This window comes from Chlamydotis macqueenii, chromosome 28 (assembly GCF_036417535.1).
Source record: "Chlamydotis macqueenii isolate bChlMac1 chromosome 28, bChlMac1.mat, whole genome shotgun sequence".
NCBI lineage: Eukaryota > Metazoa > Chordata > Aves > Otidiformes > Otididae > Chlamydotis > Chlamydotis macqueenii.
In genome coordinates, this window is record NC_141583.1 from 659282 (window position 1) to 682142 (window position 22861).

The 22861-nt window shown below is 74.0% G+C and overlaps 6 protein-coding genes across 9 annotated transcripts in view; 4 read left to right on the plus strand and 2 right to left on the minus strand.

Moving 5' to 3' along the window:
* Positions 1 to 22861, minus strand: part of INTS3 (integrator complex subunit 3) — a 187142-nt gene that overhangs the window by 64906 nt on the left and 99375 nt on the right. The window lies entirely within an intron of this gene.
* On the plus strand, positions 598 to 7932 carry TARS2 (threonyl-tRNA synthetase 2, mitochondrial). Of its 3 annotated transcripts, none has more exons than XM_086768199.1 (18): positions 598 to 683; positions 839 to 1038; positions 1704 to 1827; positions 1911 to 2032; positions 2104 to 2221; positions 2335 to 2399; positions 2483 to 2561; positions 2646 to 2792; positions 2878 to 2976; positions 3166 to 3332; positions 3411 to 3573; positions 3665 to 3802; positions 5489 to 5566; positions 5681 to 5781; positions 6720 to 6821; positions 6928 to 7000; positions 7079 to 7193; positions 7681 to 7932. In XM_086768199.1, the coding sequence occupies exons 1-18, from the start codon at positions 624 to 626 to the stop codon at positions 7827 to 7829; spliced, it is 2100 nt and encodes a 699-aa protein (XP_086624325.1). In that variant the 5' UTR covers positions 598 to 623; the 3' UTR covers positions 7830 to 7932. The 3 variants fall into 3 exon arrangements, with proteins under 3 accessions (XP_086624325.1, XP_086624326.1, XP_086624327.1); XM_086768200.1 differs by having other exon boundaries at positions 2694 to 2792; XM_086768201.1 differs by lacking the exon at positions 6720 to 6821.
* On the plus strand, positions 8760 to 12953 carry ECM1 (extracellular matrix protein 1). The gene is given in 8 exon segments (XM_086768347.1): positions 8760 to 8925; positions 10871 to 10942; positions 11367 to 11674; positions 11750 to 12109; positions 12199 to 12279; positions 12282 to 12421; positions 12526 to 12613; positions 12713 to 12953. Coding segments are annotated over 8 exon segments (1263 nt in total). The 5' UTR covers positions 8760 to 8885; the 3' UTR covers positions 12887 to 12953.
* RPS27 (ribosomal protein S27) lies at positions 14315 to 15482 on the minus strand. The gene is given in 5 exon segments (XM_086768286.1): positions 14315 to 14503; positions 14777 to 14807; positions 14809 to 14888; positions 14984 to 15092; positions 15329 to 15482. Coding segments are annotated over 5 exon segments (396 nt in total). The 5' UTR covers positions 15476 to 15482; the 3' UTR covers positions 14315 to 14474.
* On the plus strand, positions 15691 to 18052 carry RAB13 (RAB13, member RAS oncogene family). Its single transcript, XM_086768261.1, is given in 11 exon segments — positions 15691 to 15905; positions 16772 to 16807; positions 16810 to 16831; positions 16912 to 16924; positions 16926 to 16973; positions 17089 to 17166; positions 17246 to 17335; positions 17478 to 17511; positions 17514 to 17542; positions 17666 to 17716; positions 17820 to 18052. Coding segments are annotated over 11 exon segments (582 nt in total). The 5' UTR covers positions 15691 to 15781; the 3' UTR covers positions 17877 to 18052.
* On the plus strand, positions 18357 to 19372 carry JTB (jumping translocation breakpoint). The gene is given in 5 exon segments (XM_086768327.1): positions 18357 to 18452; positions 18547 to 18586; positions 18676 to 18761; positions 18850 to 18929; positions 19036 to 19372. Coding segments are annotated over 5 exon segments (444 nt in total). The 5' UTR covers positions 18357 to 18371; the 3' UTR covers positions 19193 to 19372.

A 22861-nucleotide genomic window follows, 5' to 3' on the forward strand; every position in this document is an offset into this window, starting at 1 on the left:
GACGGAGCCCGCGGGGGTCCCAGGGCGCAGCCCCCCCCCCCGCCCAGGGCCGCCCCGGCGGCTTTTATATGAAGTTGGAATTTGATTTGATTTATTTTATTTTGTTTTGGGGTTTTTTTTTTTTTGTTTTTTTTTTTTGTTTTTTTAGTTGCTAGAATCCATCATATATGTTTGATAAAGGTGTAGGGTTAAATATCTACATAAAAATTACAAAAAACGAGGAGGTGGCGGATCCTTTCTTTGTCGCCGTCCGGGGGGGGTCGGGGCTGCCTCGGGGGGGGACCCGCTGTGAGGGGCGTCCGGTCCGGTCCCCCCCCGGCTTTGTCCGTGGTTCCGTCCTGGGACCGCGGGGCTTCCCCGGGGCGGGCGAGTCCAACTCGGCCGGGGGGGGGGGGGGGAGCCATACAGAGAGGGGTGGGACCTGGAGCTCCAGCCTCGCCTCTAGGCGGGCTCGCCCGCTATTGGCCACTCCTCTGGGCGGGAACTTCACACATTGGTTCCGCCTCTGGGCGGGCTCACAGGCGATTGGCCACGCCTCCGGGTGGGGATTTCGCCTATTGGTCCCGCCCCCCGCAGGGGACCCCGGGTTCCGGCCGGGGCCGGAAGGGGCGGAGCCTCCGGCCATGCCGTCCGCCCGCGCCGGGGGGCGGCTGCTCTTCGCGGGAGCCCCGCGCCGACACCGGGTGCGCTCGTGCCCGCGCCCTCCCCTTCCCCCCGGCGCCCCTCCCCCCCTTTTCCCCCTGATCCCCCCCCCCCGCCCGTCGGCAGCCTCGCGCTCCGGAGGGGACCCAGGCGCCCCGGCCCCGCGCTGACCCCTGACCCCTGACCCCGCCCGCAGGTCTCCGGGCCGGACCCGCACCTCTCCGAGCGCCTCCGCCTCTTCCAGCAGCTGCGGGCGGCGCGGGAGCAGCGCGATGGGGCCGGCGCCGGCGGCCGCCCCCCCCCGGGGACCCCCATCCGCATCGCCCTGCCCGGGGGGAGCCGCCTGCCCGGCCGCGCCCTGCAGACCACCCCCCTCCAGGTGGCCGCGCAGCTGGGGTACGCGCAGGCCGCGGCCCCCCCTCCCCACCGGGGACAGCCGCGGGGTCCTGGCGCTGTCCACGTTGGCCCCGCGGTGCTGCCGCCGTCCCCACGGTCTCCCCGCTGTCCCCACGGGGTCCCGAGGGTCCCCCCAGCCTCCCCACGGGGTCCCCAGGCTGCTCACAGTGTCCCCACGGGGTCCCCGGAGTCCCCACGGTCTCCCCGTTGTCCCCACGGGGTCCCCAGGGTCCCCCCAGCCTCCCCACGGGGTCCCCGGAGTCCCTACGGTCTCCCTGTTGTCCCCATGGAGTCCCCAGGGTCCCCCCAGCCTCCCCACGGGGTCCCCAGGGTCCTCACGGTGTCCCCACAGCCTCACCTCGGTCTCTGCGGGGTCTCCACGGTGTCCCCGTTGTCCCTACGGGGTCTCCACGGGGCCCTCGCGGTGTCCCCATCATCCCCGCGGTGTCCCCGGGGTCTCCGCAGTGTCCCCGTGGGGCCCTCAGGGTTCCCGCAGTCTCCGTGGGGTCCCCAGCCTCCCCACGTTGTCCCCGTTGTCCCAGCGGGGTCCCTGGAGTCTCTGCAGTGTCCCCAAGGTGTCCCCGGCACCCCACACCGTCCCTGTGGTCCCCACGGGGTGCGCGGGGTGTCCCCGGCGCGTCCTCAGTGCCCCCGCTGTCCCGCAGCGGCCGGCTGGCGGAGGCGGCGCTGGTGGCCCGGGTGAACGGGACCCTCCAGGACCTGGACCGACCCCTGGAGAGCGACGCCGACCTGGAGCTGCTCGACTTCTCCACGCCGGAGGGCCGGGCGGTGAGTGCGGCGGGACGGGGGGGGCCGGCGCCGCGCCCCGCGCCCCTCACGGCCTGGGTGTCCCCCCCCCGCGTCCCCCCCAGGCTTTCTGGCAGTCCAGCGCCTGCGTGCTGGGCGCGGTGGCCGAGCAGTTTTACGGTGCCACGCTGTGCGGCGCGCAGGCCACCGAGGACGGCTTCTTCTGCGACGTGCACATGGGTGACAGGTAAGGAGTTCGGGGCGCGCGCGGGCCCCCCCGCGGGGCGCGGCGTCCCCAGCCTGTCCCCGCGCCCGCAGGACGGTGCAGCGCGCTGAGCTGCCGGCGCTGGAGGAGGCTTGCGCCGCTTTCGCCCGCGCCGGGCACCCCTTCGAGCGCCTGGAGGCCACCCGCCAGCAGCTGCTCGAGCTCTTCAAGGTGAGACCCCCCCGGCGCGTCCCCTCCTCCGCGTGTCCCCTCGCCGGGGTGTCCCCTCCCCGTCCCGGGACGGGGCAAGGGGCCGACGCTGTCACCTGTTCCCCCGTCCCCAGCACAACAGCTTCCGGCTGCGGCAGATCCGGGAGGAGGTGACGTCCCCGACGGCCACCGTCTACAGGTGAGCGGGGAGGGGGCGCGTCTGGGGAGAGACGAGGGGGGCGCGGAGCCCCCAAATCCGTCCCCACGTCCCTGTCCCTGCAGGTGCGGCCCCCTGCTCCACCTCTGCCGCGGCCCCCTCCTGCGGCACACGGGGCTGGTCGCCGCGCTGCGCGTCCTGGCGGTAGGTTCGGCTGCGGGGCAGAGGGGCGCCCGCGCGTCGGGGCCCCCGCTGATCCCCCCCCTTCTCCGCCCCGCGCGGCGGCAGAGCTCGGCCGCGTTCGGGCCGGGGGCCGGGGGCCGGCTGTCCCTGCAGCGCGTCGCCGCCGTCGCCTTCCCCAGCGCCCAGGATTTGGCCGAGTGGCAGCGGGCGCAGGATGAGGCCGCCCTGCGGGACCACCGCCGCATCGGGCGGGTGAGCCCCGACACCGTGGGGTGGGCGTTACTGGGAGGGAGGGGTGGGGGTCGCGGCGGCCCCCCGCTGACGCCCACCCCCGCAGGAGCAGGAGCTTTTCTTCTTCCACAAGCTGAGCCCCGGCAGCTGCTTCTTCCTGCCGCGCGGCGCCCACATCTACAACGCCCTCGTCGACTTTATCCGGGTACGGCGCCCCCCTCCCTCCCCGGGACCCACCGTCACCTCTCCCGGGGCTGGGGGGAGAACTGGGGGGGTCCGCCTTCGCCCCCCTCCCGACGCACCCTGCCCCCCTCCCCACCCCGCCCAGCCCCTACGGCGACCCCGTCCTCGCGGTGGGCGCCGAGGGGCCGCGCCGACGTCCCGGCCCCCGCAGAGCGAGTACCGCGCGAGGGGCTTCAGCGAGGTGGTGACCCCCAACGTGTTCAGCCCGCGGCTCTGGGAGCTCTCGGGGCACTGGCAGCACTACGGCGCCCACATGTTCTCCTTCGCCGCCGGCGCCGAGACCCTCTCCCTCAAACCCATGAACTGCCCGGCGCACTGGTGAGGGCGGGGGCGCGACGGGCGCGGGGTGGGGGGCCCGCAGCGGCGTCCCACCCTACGCCCCCCGTCCCTCCGCAGCCTGATGTTCGCCCACCGGCCGCGCTCCTGGCGCGAGCTGCCGCTGCGCTTGGCCGATTTCGGGGTGCTGCACCGCAACGAGCCCCCCGGCACGCTGACGGGGCTGACGCGCGTGCGGCGTTTCCAGCAGGACGACGCGCACATCTTCTGCACGCTGGAGCAGGTGAGGCGTCCCCCCCGCGCCCCGTCACCCCCCCCGCGCCCCGTCACCCCCCCCACGCCCCGTCACCCCCCCGCTGACGCCTGGTCCCCAGCTGGAGGGCGAGATCGGCGCCTGCCTGGATTTCGTGCGCGCCGTCTACGCCGTCCTGGGCTTCTCCTTCCGCCTGGCCCTGGCCACCCGCCCCCCCGGCTTCCTGGGGGACGCCGAGACCTGGGACCGCGCCGAGCAGGTGGGACGGGGAGGGGGACAGGGCGCGGCCCCGCCGTCCCGTCCTGGCTTTGTCCCCGTGCTCCCACACCGCGTCCCCGTTCTGTCCCCAAGCCCCCACACCGCGTCCCCAGTTCTGTCCCCATGTCCCCACACCGCGTCCCAGTTCTGTCCCCGTGCCCCCACACCGCGTCCCCAGTTCTGTCCCCATGTCCCCACACCACGTCCCAGTTCTGTCCCCGTGCCCCCACACCGCATCCCCAGTTCTGTCCCCATGTCCCCACACCGCGTCCCAGTTCTGTCCCCATGTCCCCACACCACGTCCCCAGTTCTGTCCCCATGTCCCCACACCGCGTCCCAGTTCTGTCCCCATGTCCCCACACCACGTCCCCAGTTCTGTCCCCATGTCCCCACACCGCGTCCCCAGTTCTGTCCCCATGTCCCCACACCACGTCCCAGTTCTGTCCCCATGTCCCCACACCACGTCCCCAGTTCTGTCCCCGTGCCCCCACACCGCATCCCCAGTTCTGTCCCCATGTCCCCACACCGCGTCCCAGTTCTGTCCCCATGTCCCCACACCACGTCCCCAGTTCTGTCCCCGTGCCCCCACACCGCATCCCCAGTTCTGTCCCCATGTCCCCACACCGCGTCCCAGTTCTGTCCCCATGTCCCCACACCACGTCCCCAGTTCTGTCCCCGTGCCCCCACACCACGTCCCAGTTCTGTCCCCATGTCCCCACACCGCGTCCCCAGTTCTGTCCCCATGTCCCCACACCACGTCCCCAGTTCTGTCCCCATGTCCCCACACCGCGTCCCAGTTCTGTCCCCATGTCCCCACACCACGTCCCCAGTTCTGTTCCCGTGCCCCGACACCGCATCCCCAGTTCTGTCCCCATGTCCCCACGCCACGTCCCAGTTCTGTCCCCATGTCCCCACACCACGTCCCCAGTTCTGTCCCCATGTCCCCACACCGCGTCCCCAGTTCTGTCCCCGTGTCCCCACACCGCGTCCCCAGTTCTGTCCCCGTGCCCCCACACCACGTCCCAGTTCTGTCCCCATGTCCCCACACCGCGTCCCCAGTTCTGTCCCCATGTCCCCACACCGCGTCCCCAGTTCTGTCCCCGTGCCCCCACACCGCGTCCCCAGTTCTGTCCCCGTGTCCCCACACCGCATCCCCAGTTCTGTCCCCGTGCCCCCACACCACGTCCCAGTTCTGTCCCCGTGCCCCCACACCGCATCCCCAGTTCTGTCCCCGTGCCCCCACACCACGTCCCCAGTTCTCTCCCCGTGCCCCCACACCGCATCCCCAGTTCTGTCCCCGTGTCCCCACACCACGTCCCAGTTCTGTCCCCGTGTCCCCACACCACGTCCCAGTTCTGTCCCCGTGTCCCCACACCACGTCCCCAGTTCTGTCCCCGTGCCCCCACACCGCGTCCCAGTTCTGTCCCTGCACCCTGGCCACCGCCGCCACTATGCCCCCCGAGTGGGATCCCCTCCCCGCCGTGTCCCCAAATCCTGGCTGCGCCCCGGTGTCCCCTGCGCCGTCCCCTGTCCCTTGTGTCCCAGCTTTGCCCCCGCGTCCCGTGCGTCACCTCCCGGCTGTGCCGTCGCGTCCCCCCGCGTGCCGGTGCCGCGCCCCCTGCCCCGTCCCTGGTGTCCCCTCCCCTGCGCCGTCCCGAGCCCCCCCGGCCCCGATGCGTCCCCGCAGCAGCTGGAGCGCAGCCTGCGCGCCTTCGGGCAGCCCTGGGAGCTGAGTCCGGGGGACGGCGCCTTCTACGGCCCCAAGGTGAGAGATTTGGGGGGCGGGGGGGTCCCCGAGGGTGCGTGTGTGTCCCCCCTCCCGGAGGGGGCAAACCAGGACCCTTTGGGAGCCACCCCCGCCCCGCGGCGTTCCCCACAGATCGACATCCAGATCCGGGATGCGCTGGGGCGGCAGCATCAGTGCGGCACCATCCAGCTGGATTTCCAGATGCCGGAGCGGTTCCAGCTGGAGTACGCCAGGTGTGGGGCCGGGGGGGGCAGGATTGGGGCCGGGGGGGGCAGGATTGGGGCTCAGGGGGCAGGATTGGGGCTGGGGGGCCAGGATTGGGGCTGGGGGGCCAGGATTGGGGCTGGGGGGCCAGGATTGGGGCTGGGGGGCAGGATTGGGGCTGGGGGGCAGGTTTGGGGCTCAGGGGTCAGGATTGGGGCTGGGGGGGGGGCCAGGATTGGGGCTCAGGGGGCAGGATTGGGGCTGGGGGGGGCAGGATTTGGGGAGTGGCCAGGATTGGGGCGTGGGGGGCCAGGATTGCGGGGGGGGGCCAGGATTGGGGCTCAAAGGGGGCAGGATTGGGGCTGCGGGTGGTCAGGACTGGGCCAGGGGTGAGGATTTGGGCTTTGGAGGGGGCAGGATTAAGGCAGGGGGGGCAGGATTGGGGCTGGGGGGCCAGGATTGGGGCTCAGGGGGCAGGATTAAGGCGGGGGGGCCAGGATTGGGCCAGGGGGCCAGGATTGGGGCAAGGGGTGGCAGGATTGGGGCTGGGGGGCCAGGATTGGGGCTGGGGGGCCAGGATTGGGGCGAGGGGTGGCAGGATTAAGGCGGGGGGGGCAGGATTGGGGCGGGGGGGCCAGGATTGGGGCGAGGGGTGGCAGGATTGGGGCTGGGGGGCCAGGATTGGGGCCGGGGGGCCAGGATTGGGGCGAGGGGTGGCAGGATTGGGGCTGGGGGGCCAGGATTGGGGCGAGGGGTGGCAGGATTAAGGCGGGGGGGGCAGGATTGGGCCGGGGGTTGGGGTTTGGGAGGGTGCCAGGATTGGGCCGGGGTGGGGAGAACAGAAATGGAGCTGGGGGGGGTCAGAGCTGGGCCAGGGTGGCAGAACTGGGGCTGGGGGGGGTGTCGGGGCTGGATTGGGGGGTGCGGGTCCCCCTGCACCCCCCAACCCCCCGGTGCCCCCCCGCAGCGCGAGCAGGGGCGCGGCGCGGCCGGTGCTGATCCACCGCGCGGTGCTGGGCTCCGTCGAGCGCATGGTGGCCGTGCTGGCCGAGAGCTGCGGCGGCCGATGGTGAGGAGGGGGGGGACGCCCCTGGGGACCCCCCCCCCGGCCCTGGGGACCCCCCCCGGCCCTGGGGACCCCCCAAATTCCCGGCTCACCCCCGTGTCCCCCCCAGGCCGCTGTGGCTGTCCCCGCTGCAGGCCGTCGTCATCCCGCAGGCGCCCGAAGTGGAGGACTACGCGCGGGAGGTGAGTGTGCCCCCCAAAACGCCCCCCCCGTCCCCTCTCCCGCCCCCCCCGCGCCCCCCCGCTGACGCCGAGGGGCAGGTGCAGGCCGTGCTGCGGGGGGGCGGCTTGGTGGCCGACCTGGACGGGGACGCGGGGGCCACCCTGGCCAGGAAGATTCGGCGGGCGCAGCTCGCCCACTACAACTTCCAGCTGGGTGAGTGGGGGGCGCGGACACCCCCAGCCCGCAGACCCCCCCGGGACCCCCCCACCCCACCCCACCCCGGGAGCGGCTGCGCCGAGTCAGCAGCACCCGATCCCTCCCCCACCGGAACCGGGGTGCTGCTGGGGGGGAGCCGTGGGACCCTCCGGGACCCCCCCACCTGTGGGATCCCTCCACGATCCTGTGAGACCCCCCCGGACCCTCCTGGGACCCCCCCGAGCACCCCCTTGGGATCCCCCATGACCCCCGTGGGACTCCCCCCCTTGGGACCCCTCCTGAGCCCCCCCCGTGGGACCCTCCTGGGGACTCCCCCCCTCGGGACCCCCCCGGGACCCCCTTGGGGACACACTGGGCGGTGGGGGGGCTGTGGGTGCACGTGCGGGTGGGTGTTCCCAACACGGGTGGGTGCCCGGGGTGGGGGGGACACACGGCGGGAGGGGGGGTACGCAGGGCGCCCCCCCACACCCCCGTCCCCCCGCAGTGGTGGGCCGGCGGGAGCGGGAGCGCGGCACCGTCAGCGTCCGCACGCGGGACAACCGGCAGCTGGGGGAGCGCCAGCTGCGCGCGGTGATGCGGCGGCTGCAGGAGCTGCGCGACGCCCGCGTCGCCGACGCCGAGGAGCGCTTCTGACCCCCCCCAGTGTGTGTGCGCGCCCCCCCCCCGCTGCGCGTGTCACCCCCCCCCGCCCCCATTAAAGTGCTGGGAAACGCCGCCGGGCTGTGGCCGGAGCTGAGACCGGGCCAACTCGGCGCATGTCCTGCGCCCCTTGGTGCTGGCAGCACCCCTGGGTGTCCTGGGGCGGGGAAGGGGGGGGGGCAGGACACCTGAGCCCCCCCACCCAGACACCTGGGTTTCCCCACCCCAGACGCCTGTGTCCCCATTTCCCCCCCCCCAAATCCGGACGCCTGGGTCCTTCCCCGCCGGGGATTTCCCCACCCGGACGTGGGTGCCCCCCCTTCTCGGGGGTGGGGGGGTGTCGGGGGGGGGGGGCACATTGCGCAAACCCGGTCACGTCGCCGCCGGCTGTTGGGCAATCGGGGGGGGGGGGCACTGGGGCTGTTCCCCCCCCCCCCCCCCCCAGCGGGCACCTGCCCAAAAGCTTGGGACTCAGCCCCGGGCAGGATGCGGCCGCGCTGGGGGCTGCTGGGACCCCCCCGCCGCGGGGTGAAGGGAGGTGACCGGGGCCGTGACACCCCCCTGCCCCTGCAGGGTCCCCAGTTGTGGGGTGGGGACGCAGGCTGAGCCGCCCCCGCCCCAAGCGGGGTCCTCCTGGGTGCCCCCCCCGGCGGGGGGTGACTCAGCGGCAGGGCAGGCCCCAAAACGGGGCAAAACCACAGAAATCCGGCCGCTGTCCCCCGTGCTGACGCAGGGGTCCCGGGGGGGGCCAGGGCCGCCGGGGGGGGGGGACACAGGACCACCCGGGGGGGGACACACGGGACCACCCGGGGGGGGACAGGACAGGACCCCCGTGGTGGCCCCGCTGCCCCCGGGTGGGGCGGGGGGGCGAGCGCAGCCCTGTTTGGGGGGGGTGGGGGGCGCAGGATGCCCCCGCTCCCCGCCCGCTCCCCCCCGCCCGGCCCCGCCGCGACGTCAGGGCGGTGACTCAGCCCGCGCAGGATGCGGCCCACGGCCCGCCCCGGCCCTTCATAAGGCGGCAGCGCCGGCGGGGCCGCAGCACCCGGCGCCATGGCCCTCGGCCTCCTCCTCCTCCTCCTCGGCGCTGCCGGTGAGTCCCGCCGTCCCGGCCCTCGCCGCGGTGCCCCCCGCCCGGGGTCCCTGCCCAAACACCCGGGGTGCCTTCCCAAACACCCCGGGGTGCCTTCCCAAACACCCCCGGGGTCCCTTCCCAAACACCCCGGGGTGCCTTCCCAAACACCCCCGGGGTCCCTTCCCAAACACCCCGGGGTCCCTGCCCAAACACCCCGGGGTCCCTTCCCAAACACCCGGGGTCCCTGCCCAAACACCCCCGGGGTGCCTTCCCAAACACCCCGGGGTCCCTGCCCAAACACCCCGGGGTCCCTTCCCAAACACCCAGGGGTCCCTGCCCAAACACCCCCGGGGTGCCTTCCCAAACACCCCCGGGGTCCCTTCCCAAACACCCCGGGGTCCCTGCCCAAACACCCCGGGGTCCCTTCCCAAACACCCCGGGGTGCCTTCCCAAACACCCCCGGGGTCCCTTCCCAAACACCCGGGGTCCCTTCCCAAACACCCGGGGGTCCCTTCCCAAACACCCGGGGTCCCTGCCCAAACACCCCCGGGGTCCCTGCCCAAACACCCGGGGTCCCTTCCCAAACACCCCGGGGTCCCTTCCCAAACACCCCGGGGTCCCTGCCCAAACACCCCCGGGGTCCCTTCCCAAACACCCCCGGGGTCCCTTCCCAAACACCCCCGGGGTCCCTTCCCAAACACCCGGGGGTCCCTTCCCAAACACCCCGGGGTCCCTTCCCAAACACCCCCGGGGTCCCTTCCCAAACACCCCCGGGGTCCCTGCCCAAACACCCCGGGGTCCCTGCCCAAACACCCGGGGTCCCTGCCCCAACACCCCCGGGGTCCCTGCCCAAACACCCCGGGGTCCCTGCCCAAACACCCGGGGTCCCTGCCCAACACCCCCGGGGTCCCTGCCCAAACACCCCGGGGTCCCTGCCCAAACGCCCCCGGGGTCCCTGCCCAAACACCCCGGGGTGCCTTCCCAAACACCCCCGGGGTCCCTTCCCAAACACCCGGGGTCCCTGCCCAAACACCCCCGGGGTCCCTGCCCAAACACCCGGGGTCCCTTCCCAAACACCCCGGGGTCCCTGCCCAAACACCCCCGGGGTCCCTGCCCAAACACCCCGGGGTCCCTTCCCAAACACCCCGGGGTCCCTGCCCAAACACCCCCGGGGTCCCTTCCCAAACACCCCCGGGGTCCCTTCCCAAACACCCCGGGGTCCCTTCCCAAACACCCGGGGGTCCCTTCCCAAACACCCCGGGGTCCCTTCCCAAACACCCCCGGGGTCCCTTCCCAAACACCCCCGGGGTCCCTGCCCAAACACCCCGGGGTCCCTGCCCAAACACCCGGGGTCCCTTCCCAAACACCCCCGGGGTCCCTTCCCAAACACCCCGGGGTCCCTGCCCCAACACCCCCGGGGTCCCTGCCCAAACACCCCGGGGTCCCTGCCCAAACACCCGGGGTCCCTGCCCCAACACCCCCGGGGTCCCTGCCCAAACACCCCCGGGGTCCCTGCCCAAACACCCGGGGGTCCCTTCCCAAACACCCCCGGGGTCCCTGCCCAAACACCCTGGGGTGCCTTCCCAAAAACACCCGACATGCCTTCCCAAACACCCAACGTGCCTTCCCAAACACCTGTGTCCCCGCCCGCCCGCCTGGCGTCCCTCCCCGGATGTGTGGGTCGCTGCCCACGCTCTGTGTCCCTTCCCCAAACATCTGGGTCCCTTCCCCAAACATCTGGGTCCCTTTCCCAAACATCTGGGTTTGGGTCCCCTCCCAAACATCTGGGTCCCCTTCCCCAAACATCCCCTCCCTGGGCACCCGAGTCCCATTCCCGAATGCCTGGGTCCCCCCCCCCACATCTCTGGGTCCCATTCCCGAATCGCTGGGTCCCCTCCTCGTTGTGGGCCCCGTGCTGACCCCCCCGCCCCCATTTCTGTGTCCCCCCCCGTCCCGGTGACAGCGGTGACAGCAGAGCAGCCGCAGCGCGTGGTGCAGGAGAGGCTGGTCCTGCAGCACCCCCACAGCGAGCAGCGTGAGTGCGGGGACACCCGGGGTGGGGGGACACGGGGGGGACACCCCGGGGTGGGGGACACAGGGGGGACACTCTGGGATGGGGGTGACATGGGAGCAACCGGGCTTGGGGACACGCAGGGGTGGGGATGTGGATGGGGGGGGCCTGGGGACAGGGGGTGCTGGGGGTTTGGGGGGTGTGGGGCCATGGGTGGGGGGACACGAGGGGACACCCAGGGGTGGGGACGTGGATGGGGGGACAGCGGGATGGGGGGCAGCGGGGTCACCCTGGGCTGGGGACGCGGGCGGCGGGGGGGTCAGCACTGGGAACGCGGGGACGGCGAGGGTTGGGGGGACACGGGGCCAGGGAACGACTGTGCCTGGGGGGCGGGGGCGGCGGGACCCCCCCCTGCCGCCGTCCCACGCCCCCTCCCCGATTTTCCCAGTGCTGCAGGAGGAGCTGGAGCCCCAGCTGCCCCCCAGAAACCCGGTGCCAGCGGAGGGGGGCGCCGCGTACCCCCCGCACGCCCCCCCAGCCTGGGGCAGCGCCCTGGACGGGTTCCCCCCGGCCTGGCCCGTGGCCTCGGCCGTCACGCACCACTGCCGCCAGCCCCCCGGGCCCCCCCCGACGCCCCCACTGCCCCCCAGCGCCTTCGCCCACCTGCACCGGCAGGCGGCCGCGCTCGACGCCCTGCGGCCCCGCCTCGACGCCTGCTGCCGCCACCACACCCCGCTGCCCTGCGCCCGCCGCGCCGTGAGTCCCGGGGCCGCGGGGTGGGGAGGGGTGGCGCTTTTGGTGGGGGGGCGGTCTGACCCCGCTGTCCCGCAGTGGACGGACGTGCTGGACGGGTTCTGCACCGATGAATTCGGGGTGAAGACGCGCCAGTTCCACTGCTGCCGGCAGAAAGGGGCCGCGCGCCGCCGCTGCTTCGCCCAGGGCCCCGACGCCGTCCTCGCGCAGGCCACCGCCGCCGCCGCCATCGCTTGGGACCCCGCGGGCGAGCCCCCCTTCCCCCCCGGCGAGCCCACCCCCGCCAACATGGGGAACATCTGCGGGTTACGGCGGCTGCGCCCCGGCGCCCCCGGCCCCGACGGCCCCGACGGCCCCCGCGTCCGCCTGCGCCTGCGCCTGGAGCGCGACTACGGCCGCTGCTGCCGCAACGAGAGCCTCGCCTGCGCCCGCGACGCCGTGAGTGCCGGGGGGGGGACACACGCACGCGGGGGGCAGCCGGGCGTTTGGGAGGGACCCCGGCCCCCAACCGCTCGCTCCCCCCGCAGTGGCAGAAGGGGCTGGAGCGGTTCTGCCGCGAGGAGGCGGCGGTGAAGACGAAGCAGCACCGGTGCTGCCAACGCGGGGGCCCCCGCGCGCCCGCGGCCGCTGCTTCGCCGCCGCCGCCCCCCACCCTGCCTACGACCGCGAGCTGCACAACGTCAGCCTGGCGCGGCCGGGCCCCGCGCTGCTCCGCTCGCTCTGCGCGCCCACCCGCCTGCTCACCAAGAGGTGGGTGCCTCCCCCCCCTCCCCAAAACCACCCAGCGTCCCCCCAGAGGGACCCCAGCGTGCGGGATGTGACCCCCCCGCCCCCGCCCCGTCCGTGTCCCGCAGGCGCCCGGTGCCGGAGCTGCTGGGGGCCGTGACGGCCGCGTGCTGCGCGCTGCCCTCCGAGGAGCAAAGCGCCTGCGCCCAGGAGCAGGTGAGCGCGGGGTTGGGGGTCCTGGGGGGGGTTCAGGGGCTCTGGGGACCCCCCCCCAGCCACCCTGACCCTCGCCCCCCCCCCCGTGTTTGTCCCCAGCTGTCCCAGGGCATCGCCACCCTCTGTGCCAGCCCGCGGGACGCCTGGCGCGACCCCCAGGGCTGCTGCTCGCGGGAAGACCCCGAGCGGCGCCGCTGCTTCGACGACACGTACCTGGCCCGGGTGACCCTGGGGGCCGCCGTGCCCCCCCCGCCCCCTGGCCACGACGAGTAACCCCCTCCCCACCCCAAACCCCACCCCGGGGCCAGGGGGACAATAAAGGTGCTGTGCTGTCACCCCCGACTGCCTCGCTGTCCCCTGTGTGGGGGGGACCCTCCCGTGCCTCAGTTTCCCCGTGGCATTGGGGTCTGGCCCCCCCCAGTGCCTGGGTTCCCCCCGGGCCCCCTCCCGCCCCCCGGAAGGCGCCGGGGCGTGGGGCCGGGAGCTGGGCTGTTTGTGGTGGCGGGGCGCGGCGGGGCGCGGGGGCGGCGCTCTGTTTGGCTATCGGGGCGCGCCCCGGTCACCGCAGGGCCAGGAAGGGGACGCAGGTGTGCGGGGTGGGGCAGGGAGGGCACGCGTCATCCTGTGCCCTCCCGGGGTGGCGCTGTGCCCCCCCGTGTCCCCAACATTCCCCCCGGTGCCTCTGTCACCAGCGTCCCCCACGCTGCTGTGATCCTGGGGTGTCCCTGTGTCCCCCCACATCCCCCAGTGTCCCCACGGTGTCCCCATGCCCCCCCAGGTGTCCCCACATCCCCCCCAGTGTCCCTATGTCCCCCCACATCCCCTAGTGTCCCCATGCCCCCCCCCCCAGTGTCCCCATGTGCCCCCACATCCCCTAGTGTCCCCATGCCCCCCCAGGTGTCCCATGCCCCCCCCCCAGTGTCCCCATGTCCCCCCCCATCCCCCCAGTGTCCTCCTGCCCCCATCCCCCCACGTCCCCCAAGATCACGAGCAGGGTAGCCAGGGTGTGGGGGGGCTGCCCTGCTCTCCCGGTTGCACCCCTCCTTTTGCCCCCTCCCCTTTTTTTAAGACCCCCCCTTCCATCCCCCCAGCAGCAAAATGTGGGGTCACCCTGTCACCCCCCCAGTGCCTCTGTCCCCCTCCAGCAGCCGAATCCCCCTGAGGGACCCTTTGGGGGGGGTTTGGGGGTCCCAGGGGGGCGTTTAGGGGTCCTGGCAGACCACCCCCCCCGCACACCTCCGTCTGCCCTTCCCGCGTCCCGGCTGTGCCGCCTGCGCCCCCCGATCCGCGGGGTGTAACCGCCCCGGCGGGGGCGCGGGGACGGGTCTCCGCCGTGATCCCAAACCGGGCGCTCGCCGCGGCTCGGGGAAGCGGGAATCCCTCGGCGCGGCTCTGCTGGGTTCTCCGCTGCTCCCTCCGAGCGCGGAAGAGGAGGTTTACCGTGCAATAATTAACCTTTACGGACAGAAACGCCCATTTTTTCCCCTCTGTAAGGCTTTAAGCCCACCAAGGCGCGGCCGCGCGGCCCCGAGCTTTGCCCAAACCGGACCCGGCAGCGAGCGTTCGGCTCGGGTCGGAAACCTCGCGCCTGCGACTGCTATCGCCAGCTGACGGCAGCGGGGGAGCTAAAAATCCGGCAAAACCGCCGCTGATCCGCGCGTGCGAGGGCTCAGAGCGTTCAAAGCCGAGCGGATCCGTACGTATTTTATCCAAAATTTATTGACCGCAAGACGGCCGGGGCTACGGGGACAGCGCGAGTGGCGGCCGCGGCCGGCCGCTCCCTGGACGCGCAGCTCTGCGGCGGCAGCCCCCGCTCCCGGCCCTCTGCGCGCGTCGTCCTGTCCATCTCCGCTCCCGCGGCTTAATGCTGCTTTCGTCGGAAGGAGCAGCCTGGGGAAGGGGAGAGAAACCAAATCGAATCGAATCGAATAAAATCGAATCAAACCGGCCGAGCCCTCGGAAGCGCCGCGGCCTCTTCAAAGCCCCGCTGTGCGGCGACTTCCTTGCCTCGCCAGGCAGAATTCCGCGGTTTCGCCTCGTTTTACGGGGAAAGCGGCTTTTACGGTCGCGCAGACCGGAGGATCCGCGGCCCCCGCGACCCCCGGGGCGCACAAAGAGCCCCGCAATCCCCCCCCCCCCGCCCCCCGGGCTCTGCCACACCACCTTCTGTCAGCCGGGCCTTGCCCCCCGTGGGGCTGGCACAGCACGGTGGAGCAACCCACGCACAACACCACGGTCTGCGCGTGGCTGAACACCGTCGTGATCTTGTAGCAACCTGCGGGGAGAGGCGGCAGCGCTGAGGGGGCGCGGCGCGGACACCCGCACCCGCCGCTCCCCCCGGCCCGCCGCGGCCCGGCCCCGCCGCCCTACCCGGGCACTTGACGTCCATGAAGTAGGAGTTGGGGCTCTGCACCAGCCGCTTCTTCTTGTGCTTCCTCTTCTCCTCCTCGGGGGAAGGGTGCAGCAGGTCCTTGGCCAGCTGCGGGGAGAAATCCCGCTCAGCGCCTCGCTCCCCGCCGCCGCCGCCGCCATCTTGGGGCCCCCGCCGGGGAGATGGCGGCGGGCGCGGCCCAACCCCGCGGCCTCGACAAGCGGACCGGACCGGAGCCCCTCTCCCCTCCCCGCTCTCCTCCCCCGCGTTGCGGTGGCGCTGGGCCCCGGGCGGGGCGGGGAGCGGCGGGGCGGGCGGGGCGCCGGGGCCGGTGCCGCACTCACGGGCATCTCGGCGTGGAGGCAGCCGCGACGAAAAGGGGGGCGGGTCGGCGCGCGCCAGCCGCTATATCCGCTGCGGGGTTCCCCGCGCGGGCGGAAGGGGAGGGCGGCGCCATCTTGGGGAGGGCGCGGGGCGGCGGCGGAGGCCATGTTGGGAAGGTCGGTAATAATGCCGCCATTTTGAGAAGGTCGGCGTGCGGCCGCCATCTTGGGAAGGCAAGGTTCTTCGGCGTGCGGCCGCCATCTTGGGAAGGTCGGCGTGCGGCAGCCATCTTGGGTGGGGCTCCTGTCGGAGAGGGGGGGGACTACGGGGGGTCGTGACGTCGGGTAATCACAGCGTTGACGTCACGGGAAGCGGTGACGTCATGGCGGCGGGGCCGGGCTGAAGGCGAGTCTCCGCCCCGGCGGGCCGGGCCGGGCCGGGTCCCGGCGGCGGCGGCGCGGCGGGCGGGGGCCATGGCCAAGGCCTACGACCACCTCTTCAAGCTGCTGCTGATCGGGGACAGCGGCGTGGGCAAGACCTGCCTCATCATCCGCTTCGCCGAGGACAACTTCACCAGCACCTACATCTCCACCATCGGTGCGTGACCGGGACCCCGCGACCCCCGCCCGCCGCCTCGCGCCCCTGTCCTCCCGCAGCTCCCGGGCCAGGGCGGCGCTCAGCGCCCAGCGTCCCGGCACCGGCGGCAGCGCGGGCCCGCGCCGGGGAGGCGGCCGCACCGCGCTTCGTCCCGGCCGGCGAGCGGGGCTCCGAGCCGCTGCCGGGGGCTGCCATCGCCGGGGACGCCGGCGTGGCACAGCGGTGCCGGCCGCCGCGCGGTGCCGCTCCCGCCGCCCCCTCCTCCTCCTCCTCCTCCTCCTGGGAGGTTGCTGGAGAAGCCGTTTCCTGAGCACGGAGCAGCCGCCCGGCACGGCCCGTGCCGTAACTCCGCTGCGGACGATGCCTGGAGTCCCTGGGCTGTGCCCCACCGTCATCCCCCGGCCTGGGGCCCCCAGCCGCTCCAGGCCCTTCCTCCTCCTCCTCCTCCTCCTCCGCCTCAGCCCTGAAGTAGGGTGTCCTGCGTGTCCTGAAACGGGCCGAGCGGGGGGGGGTGCGGAAGGTTTAGAGGGGGAGCGCCTGCCAGCCTGTGCCTTGGCGGGGCTGCGGAAGCTCCGTCTGTCTCCCCCCCGCCCCGGTGCGGGGCCGCAGGCAGCCCGCGGGCCGACGCCGTCCTGCGGGAACGCCGTGTCCGGCGGGCTCGGGGGGACGCCGCCGACCCACTCCCACCCGCTGCGGCCCGTGCCAGGCCTGGACTTTGCCCCCCCGCCCCCCCCCCTTTCCCTTTCCCGGGGTGCCAGATGGTTACTGGGAGACTGGAGAACGGGACTGGAGTGGAGCTGTTTATGGCATCCCTCCCAGTGCCCCGTCCCGGCATCACCGGCCCCGGCTCTCTCTTTCCTTTCCAGGGATTGACTTCAAAATCCGGACAGTGGACATCGATGGAAGAAGATCAAGCTGCAGGTCTGGTAAGTGAGGGGGGGGTGTGAAATGGGGACCCCCTCCCAGCTTCCCGCCGAGCCGCCCTCATCCTCTGCCTCTCCCCCAGGGACACGGCGGGACCAAGAGCGCTTCAAAACCATCACGACAGCTTATTACCGCGGAGCCGTGGTACGGCGGGGGGGCGCTGGCGGCCTGGGCAGCGCCGGGGGGGTCCCACGGCTGCCCGGGGACGGGGAACGCCCCCCCAAGGGTCCCTGCCCCACTGCCTGCACCCCCCTGGCAGGGCATCATCCTGGTGTACGACATCACCGACGAGAAATCCTTTGAGAATATCCAGAACTGGATGAAAAGCATCAAGGAGGTGGGTGTGGGTGCGCGCCGGGGCTGGGGTACGTGGGGGGGGCGAGGGGGGGGTCCTGCCCGTCCTCTCCTGCCCGCAGAACGCCTCTGCCGGCGTCGAGCGTCTCCTCATCGGCAACAAGTGCGACATGGAGGGCAAGCGCAAAGTGCAGCGGGACGAGGCCGAGAAGGTAGCAGGGGGCACGTGGGGCTGGGGGGGGGGGCACCGTGGGGCTGGGGGGGGCACCGTGGGGCTGGGGAGGCACAGGGGGGCTGGGGGAGGGGGCCCCTCCTTGGCACCGGGTCAAGGAGGGGGGTGCCCGTGTCCCGCAGCTGGCGAAGGAGCACGGGATCCGCTTCTTCGAGACAGCGCCAAGTCCAGCGTGAACGTGGAGGAGGTGAGGGGGGGCCCCCCCCAGGCGCGGGGGCGGGGGTCCCCGACGGGAGCGGCACGGGGGGGCCCCCATCCCCAGGGAGGGTCCCCGGGTGCTGCGGCCGCTGAGCGTCCCCCTCATCCCCAGGCCTTCAGCACGCTGGCGCGGGACATCCTGCACAAATCCTCCCGGAAAGCGGTGAGTGGGGCTGGGGGGGGCCGGGGGGGCCGGGCAAGGGACCCCCCCCGCCCTGCTCTGGACCCGCCTGTTTTTCTTGAACCCCCTCCCCTCCCTCTTCCAGGCCCCCAGCAGCAGCAGGCCCTTGCTGGAGCCCGGCCCCCGAGGAAGACGGGGGTAAATGCTCCCTGGCGTAGGGCCGCCTGACCCCCCCGCCGCCGCTCCCCCCGCCTGCCCCCGGGGCAGCGCGGGCGCCTCTCTGGGGTGGGGGGGTCGTGGCCGGAGCGGGGGGGGGGAGGAGGGCTGCCCCCCCCCCCAATCTGTGCCTCGTGCCATAAAAGCCCAGCTTGTGCCTTGCCCCGGCTCCCGTGTCTGTGTTGGGGCGGGGGGGGCACGGGGGGGGACGGGGGGGGGACCGGGGGCGGGGCGGGGGGGCGGCGGGGCGGGGCGAAACCACGCCCCTTTGCTGGAAACCACGCCTCCTCCCTCAAGCCGCGCCCATTCCCCCCGACGCCCTGTCGCTCAAGCCGCGCCCCGTTCCCCAAGCCCCGCCCCCGGCCCGAAGCCCCGCCCCCCGCCCTTCCCGTCGGCCTCCGCTTCTCCCAGCGGCTCCCGCGCCTCAAGATGGCGGCGCTGGCGGAGGCGCGGGGCCCGGCCCGGTAGTTCCGCCGCACCCATGGGGCCCCCTGGCCCCGCCGGGCCGCGCTGCCGCCTCCTCTGCGCCGTCCTGGGGGCGCTGCTCTGCGGCCTGCGGTGAGCGGGCGGGCCGGGGGGCGACGCGCGGCTGCGGGGAGGTGGGAGGAGGCCCGGCGCGGTGCGCGGCCCTGACGGCGGCTCCGCTCTCTCCGCAGGCCGCGGCGGGGATGGCGGCGAGCGACGAGAGGCGGTCGGGTGAGTGCGGGGCCAGGGGCCTCGGGGCCGGGCCCGGCGGGTTCCCGGCAGGGCCCGCACGCAGTGGCCGCGTTGTCTCCTGTCCGCAGCGAGCCCGGTGTCGGCCACGCCGTGCTGGCAGGTGGAGGACTTCGTGGTGGCGCAGGAGTGCGCCCGCTGCTCCAGCTTCCAGGCGGTGAGCGCGGGCCGGGGGGGCCGGGGGGGGCCGGGGGGGGCCCGGTCCTGCCCCGCCGCGGCCCCTCACCGGCCCCTCTCGCTCGCAGAAGACGGTCGAGCAGTGCAGCCCCACCGGCTTCGTTGAGAAAATCACCTGCCCCAGCTCGCGGAGGGACGAGTTCAAGAGGCGAGTGCGGGGGCGGAGGGGGCGGCCCGGGGGGTCGCAGGGGGAGACGGGCGGGATGTGGGGCCGAGGCTGTTCCCTCGCCGCTGACGCTCCCCGTTGGGCGCAGCTGTCGCTCGGCGGTGATGGAGGCGCACGTTTTCTGGAGGTTCGTGGGCACCATGATGTGCGTGGCCGCCGTCTTCGCGGTGCTGGTGGTGTGCCGCCAGCGCGTGCTGGACAGGAAGGCGCTGGAGAAGGTCCGCAAGCAGATCGAGTCCATTTAGCGCAGCCCTGGCGCCGAGGGGCTCCCGACCGCCTGGGAGGAGGAACGGGCGCCCGGGGCGGGCCCTGCCCGGCTCCGCGAGCGCGGAATCCTGCCGGGAGCGGCCCGGGGCGGCAGCGGGGCTGGCCGAGGGGCGCCCCGCCCGCGCGAGGAAAATAAATCCTGATCGCTGTCGCCGGAACGACGCGGGTGTTTGTCCCCCCGGGCGCGACGCAGGGCGGCGCGCTCTCCCGTCGGGGGCTCCTTCTTCCCCGCGGCGCTGAGCCCCGAGGCGCGGTGGGGTGCAGACCGGGCGCGGGTTTATTCACCGGTGCGCAGAGCCGGCGGGGGGCACACCCGGCGCATGGGTGTCCCCCCCGCCCGGGGCCGCTCTCCGCTCCTGTCACATCTCGTTGCCGGGTCCCCGTTTCGCTGCCCCCGCGCCCCCCGGGGGGCCCCGCCCCGAGGAGCTGGCGCCCGGCTCCCTGCCGGCGGGGGGGCTCCCATCCCCGTGCCCCCCCCGGCTCCGTCTGCAGCCGCAGCTCCCGGCTCCTCCCCCCGCAGCCACCCCGGCGCGGGGAACGGCGCTTCTCCGGCCCATCCCAGCGGCTCCCGCTGCGCCAGGATGTTCCTGGAAATCACTGTGGGAACAAGGAACGCTGCGGTGGGCAGCGCTGGGCGGGGGGGGGCTGCAGGCCCCCCCGCAGGGCTGCGGCGGCCCCGGTACCTCCGGTGCCGTCCCGGCTGCCCCCCGCGCCCCCGCCCAAGGGGCTGCAGCTGGGGAAGAGGATGAGTCCCAGGGAGAGGAGCAGATCTGCCGGGAGGGACCGGGATCTGAGCGGTGCCGCGCCGCCACGCGTGCCGTGCCGTGCCATGGCGTGCCACGCTGTGCTGCCACGCGTGCCGTACCAGGGCGCAGGCACCGGTCTGCGCGGCCTTGTGGACGTCTGCTCGATCAGCGCCTGCAGCTCCCGCAGCAGGGACCTGCGGGACGAGGGGTCGGCGAGCGCCCGCCCTCCCGCGCCCCGTCCCGGCGGCGCCCGCTGCCGTCTGCCCCCCCGTGCCGCGCGCTCACCCGTTGCGTTTCTCCAGCTCCTGGATTTTCTCCCGCAGCTCCTGGTTCTGGGCTGAGCACGCAGCCGCCCTGCCGGGGCAGAGGCGGGACGGGTGAGGGGTCGGGACGCGCCGGGACGCCCGGAACGCGCCGGGACGCGGTGCCGCCGGCGCCCACCTGCTCTCCAGCCCGGCCAGGTACTCCTTCTTCCTCCGCCGGCTGTCCTGGGCCGACTGCTTGTTCCGGATCTTTCTCCTCACCTTCTTCAGGATCCGTTCCTCGGCCTGGGGGGGGGGCCGGAAGGGGTGAGCCCTGCCCCGCGCAGCCCCCGCCGCCCCCCCCAGCCCCCCCACCGCACCTGGGTGAGGGGCAGGGTGCCGGGCAGCGTCACCCTCTCCCGCGCCAGCAGCGCTTCTCCTCCTCCGTCAGGCGCAGCTGCCGAGAGACGCGTGTGGGGACGGGATGGGGGTCCCACGCCCGGCGAGGGGACGCGGGGGGGGTCTGCGGGGACTCACGGCGGGGCCGGGTCCCTGCGGGGGGGCTGGCAGCCGGTTGGCGACGCCGGAGCCGGGGAGCGGCGCGGGGCGCAAGCGGTCGTCTGCGAGGGAGGGAGAGGCGGCCGTGCGCTGCCTGCCCTGGCCCGGGGAGCCGCCCGGCTCCCCCCCCCGCCGCGCCGGGGGTCGCGCCCCACTGACCCAGCTGGACGTGCAGGGGGGGCGCCGAGGTCGCAGACCACCTGGTAGAGAGCGGCGGCGGGGGGCTCGTGGGGCCGGGGGGGCTCCGGGCCGCGCAGGCCGCACACGTCGTCGGGGTTCACCACGCGCAGCAGCAGCGGCGGCGGCTCCTCGGCTTTGCTGCCCGCGCCCCCGGAGATGCGAGCTGGGGGGAACCCGGCGGCACCCACCTCGGGGGGCTCCCCCCCGCCCCGCTCCCCCTCCCGCCACCCTGGGCGAGCTGCAGCCCTCGAGCGCCGGGCCGGGGCGGCGGGGGTCGGGGAAGGGGGCGGCCGGGCGCCCCGCTGCCCTGCCTCCATCCCCGGGGCCACCGGTCGCCCCCGAGGGTGCTGATCCCGGTGGGACCGGCTCAGTGCCCCGACGCGGAGGGGATCCCCAACCCCCCCCTCCCGCACTTTTTGGGGTGCCCCCCGTTCCCGGAGCCGCCTCCGCCCGCTCCCGGCGCCGTGCAGCAGGATCTCCGGTATCCTGGGATAGAACCCAGCAAGTCCCGCCCCCCCCCCCCCCCCCCCCCCCCCCCACGGTGGAAAGGGGCCGGGCTCTCCGCCCACGGCGCGGCCCGGGGCGGGGGGAGCGGATGGGGGCCAAGGGGTCCGGTCGGGCTACCGGGAAGAGCCGAAATTCGGGTTGAAGCCGCACGGTAACGCGTCCGGAGGCACCGGCAAACAAGCAGCGAGCGCTTCCACGGCGGGGAAACCGGTTCGCGACAACCGGCGGGTGGCTCCGGTCCCCCCCCCCCTCCTCCGGTAACGCGGTCCCGGGGAATTTTAGGGGGGGGGGGCACAGGGACCGCCCCGACGGAACCCGCCACGCTCCGTGTTTTTTTTTTTTTAATTCTCGTTTCCTATTGGCCGCCGCTCGCGTCACTCAGGACACGAGCAGGATTTCTCGGTTCGCGATTGGTCCGGACGCGCCGCGTCGGCTCCGCCTTTCGGAACGGCGAGGGGTGAGTGCGGTTGGGGCGGGCGGGGGGGGGGGGGCACCGGGAGCGGGACCGGAAACCTTGGACCGGGACGAGGACCGGGGACCGGGGACCGGGACCGGGACTCCGTCCCGTTCCCGGTCCCCGGTCCCCGATCCCGGTCTTTGATCCTGATCCCGGTCTTTGATCCGGTTCCCGCTTCCATGATCCCGATTCCCGAGCTTTGATCCGGTTCCCGGTTTACGGCCGTTACCGGAGCCACTTCCCCGCTCCCCCGGGGATCCTAACCTCCCCCCCACCCCCCGCCGTTCTCCGGGTGGCCCCGGGACGGGACGGGATCGGTTCCCGTTTGGAAAGGGGGGTGGGGGGTTGTGAGTCACCGGGAGGCGGCACCGGTGCTCTGACGGGCCCGTCCCGTCCCGTCCCGTCCCAGCTCCGGTTCCCCCCGGGGATGCGAAGCGCGGCGCGGGCAGCGGCGGGTCGGATCCTCCCCGGCTCTGAGCGCTGAGGGTCCCGGACCCGGAGCACGAACCCGGGAGGGGATGGAGACGGGAACCGGCAGCCGGCCCGGGACCGGAGGAGCTGGCCTGGAGCCCCGGGCCCGCCCCGCGCCCCCCGCCCGGGCTGGAGGCCAAGCTGGGCTCGCTGGTGCTGCTGCTGCTGCTGCCCCTCGCCTGCGGCCTGGCCCCGCTCTGCTGCTTCCGGCAGCCCCCGAGCTCCGCCGGTACGGCCGGGGGGCTCTGGGGGTCCCGCGGGGCCGGGGGGTCTGGGGGTTCTCGGGGGGGCTGAGGAGTCTGGGGGGTCCCAGAAGTTCGGGGGGTCCCGCGGGGCCGGGGGGTCTGGGGGTTCTCGGGGGGGCTGAGGAGTCTGGCAGGTCCCAGAGGTTCGGGGGGTCCCGCGGGGCCGGGGGGCTCTGGGGGTTCTCGGGGGGGCTGAGGAGTCTGGGGGGTCCCAGAGGTTCGGGGGGGTCCCGCGGGGCCA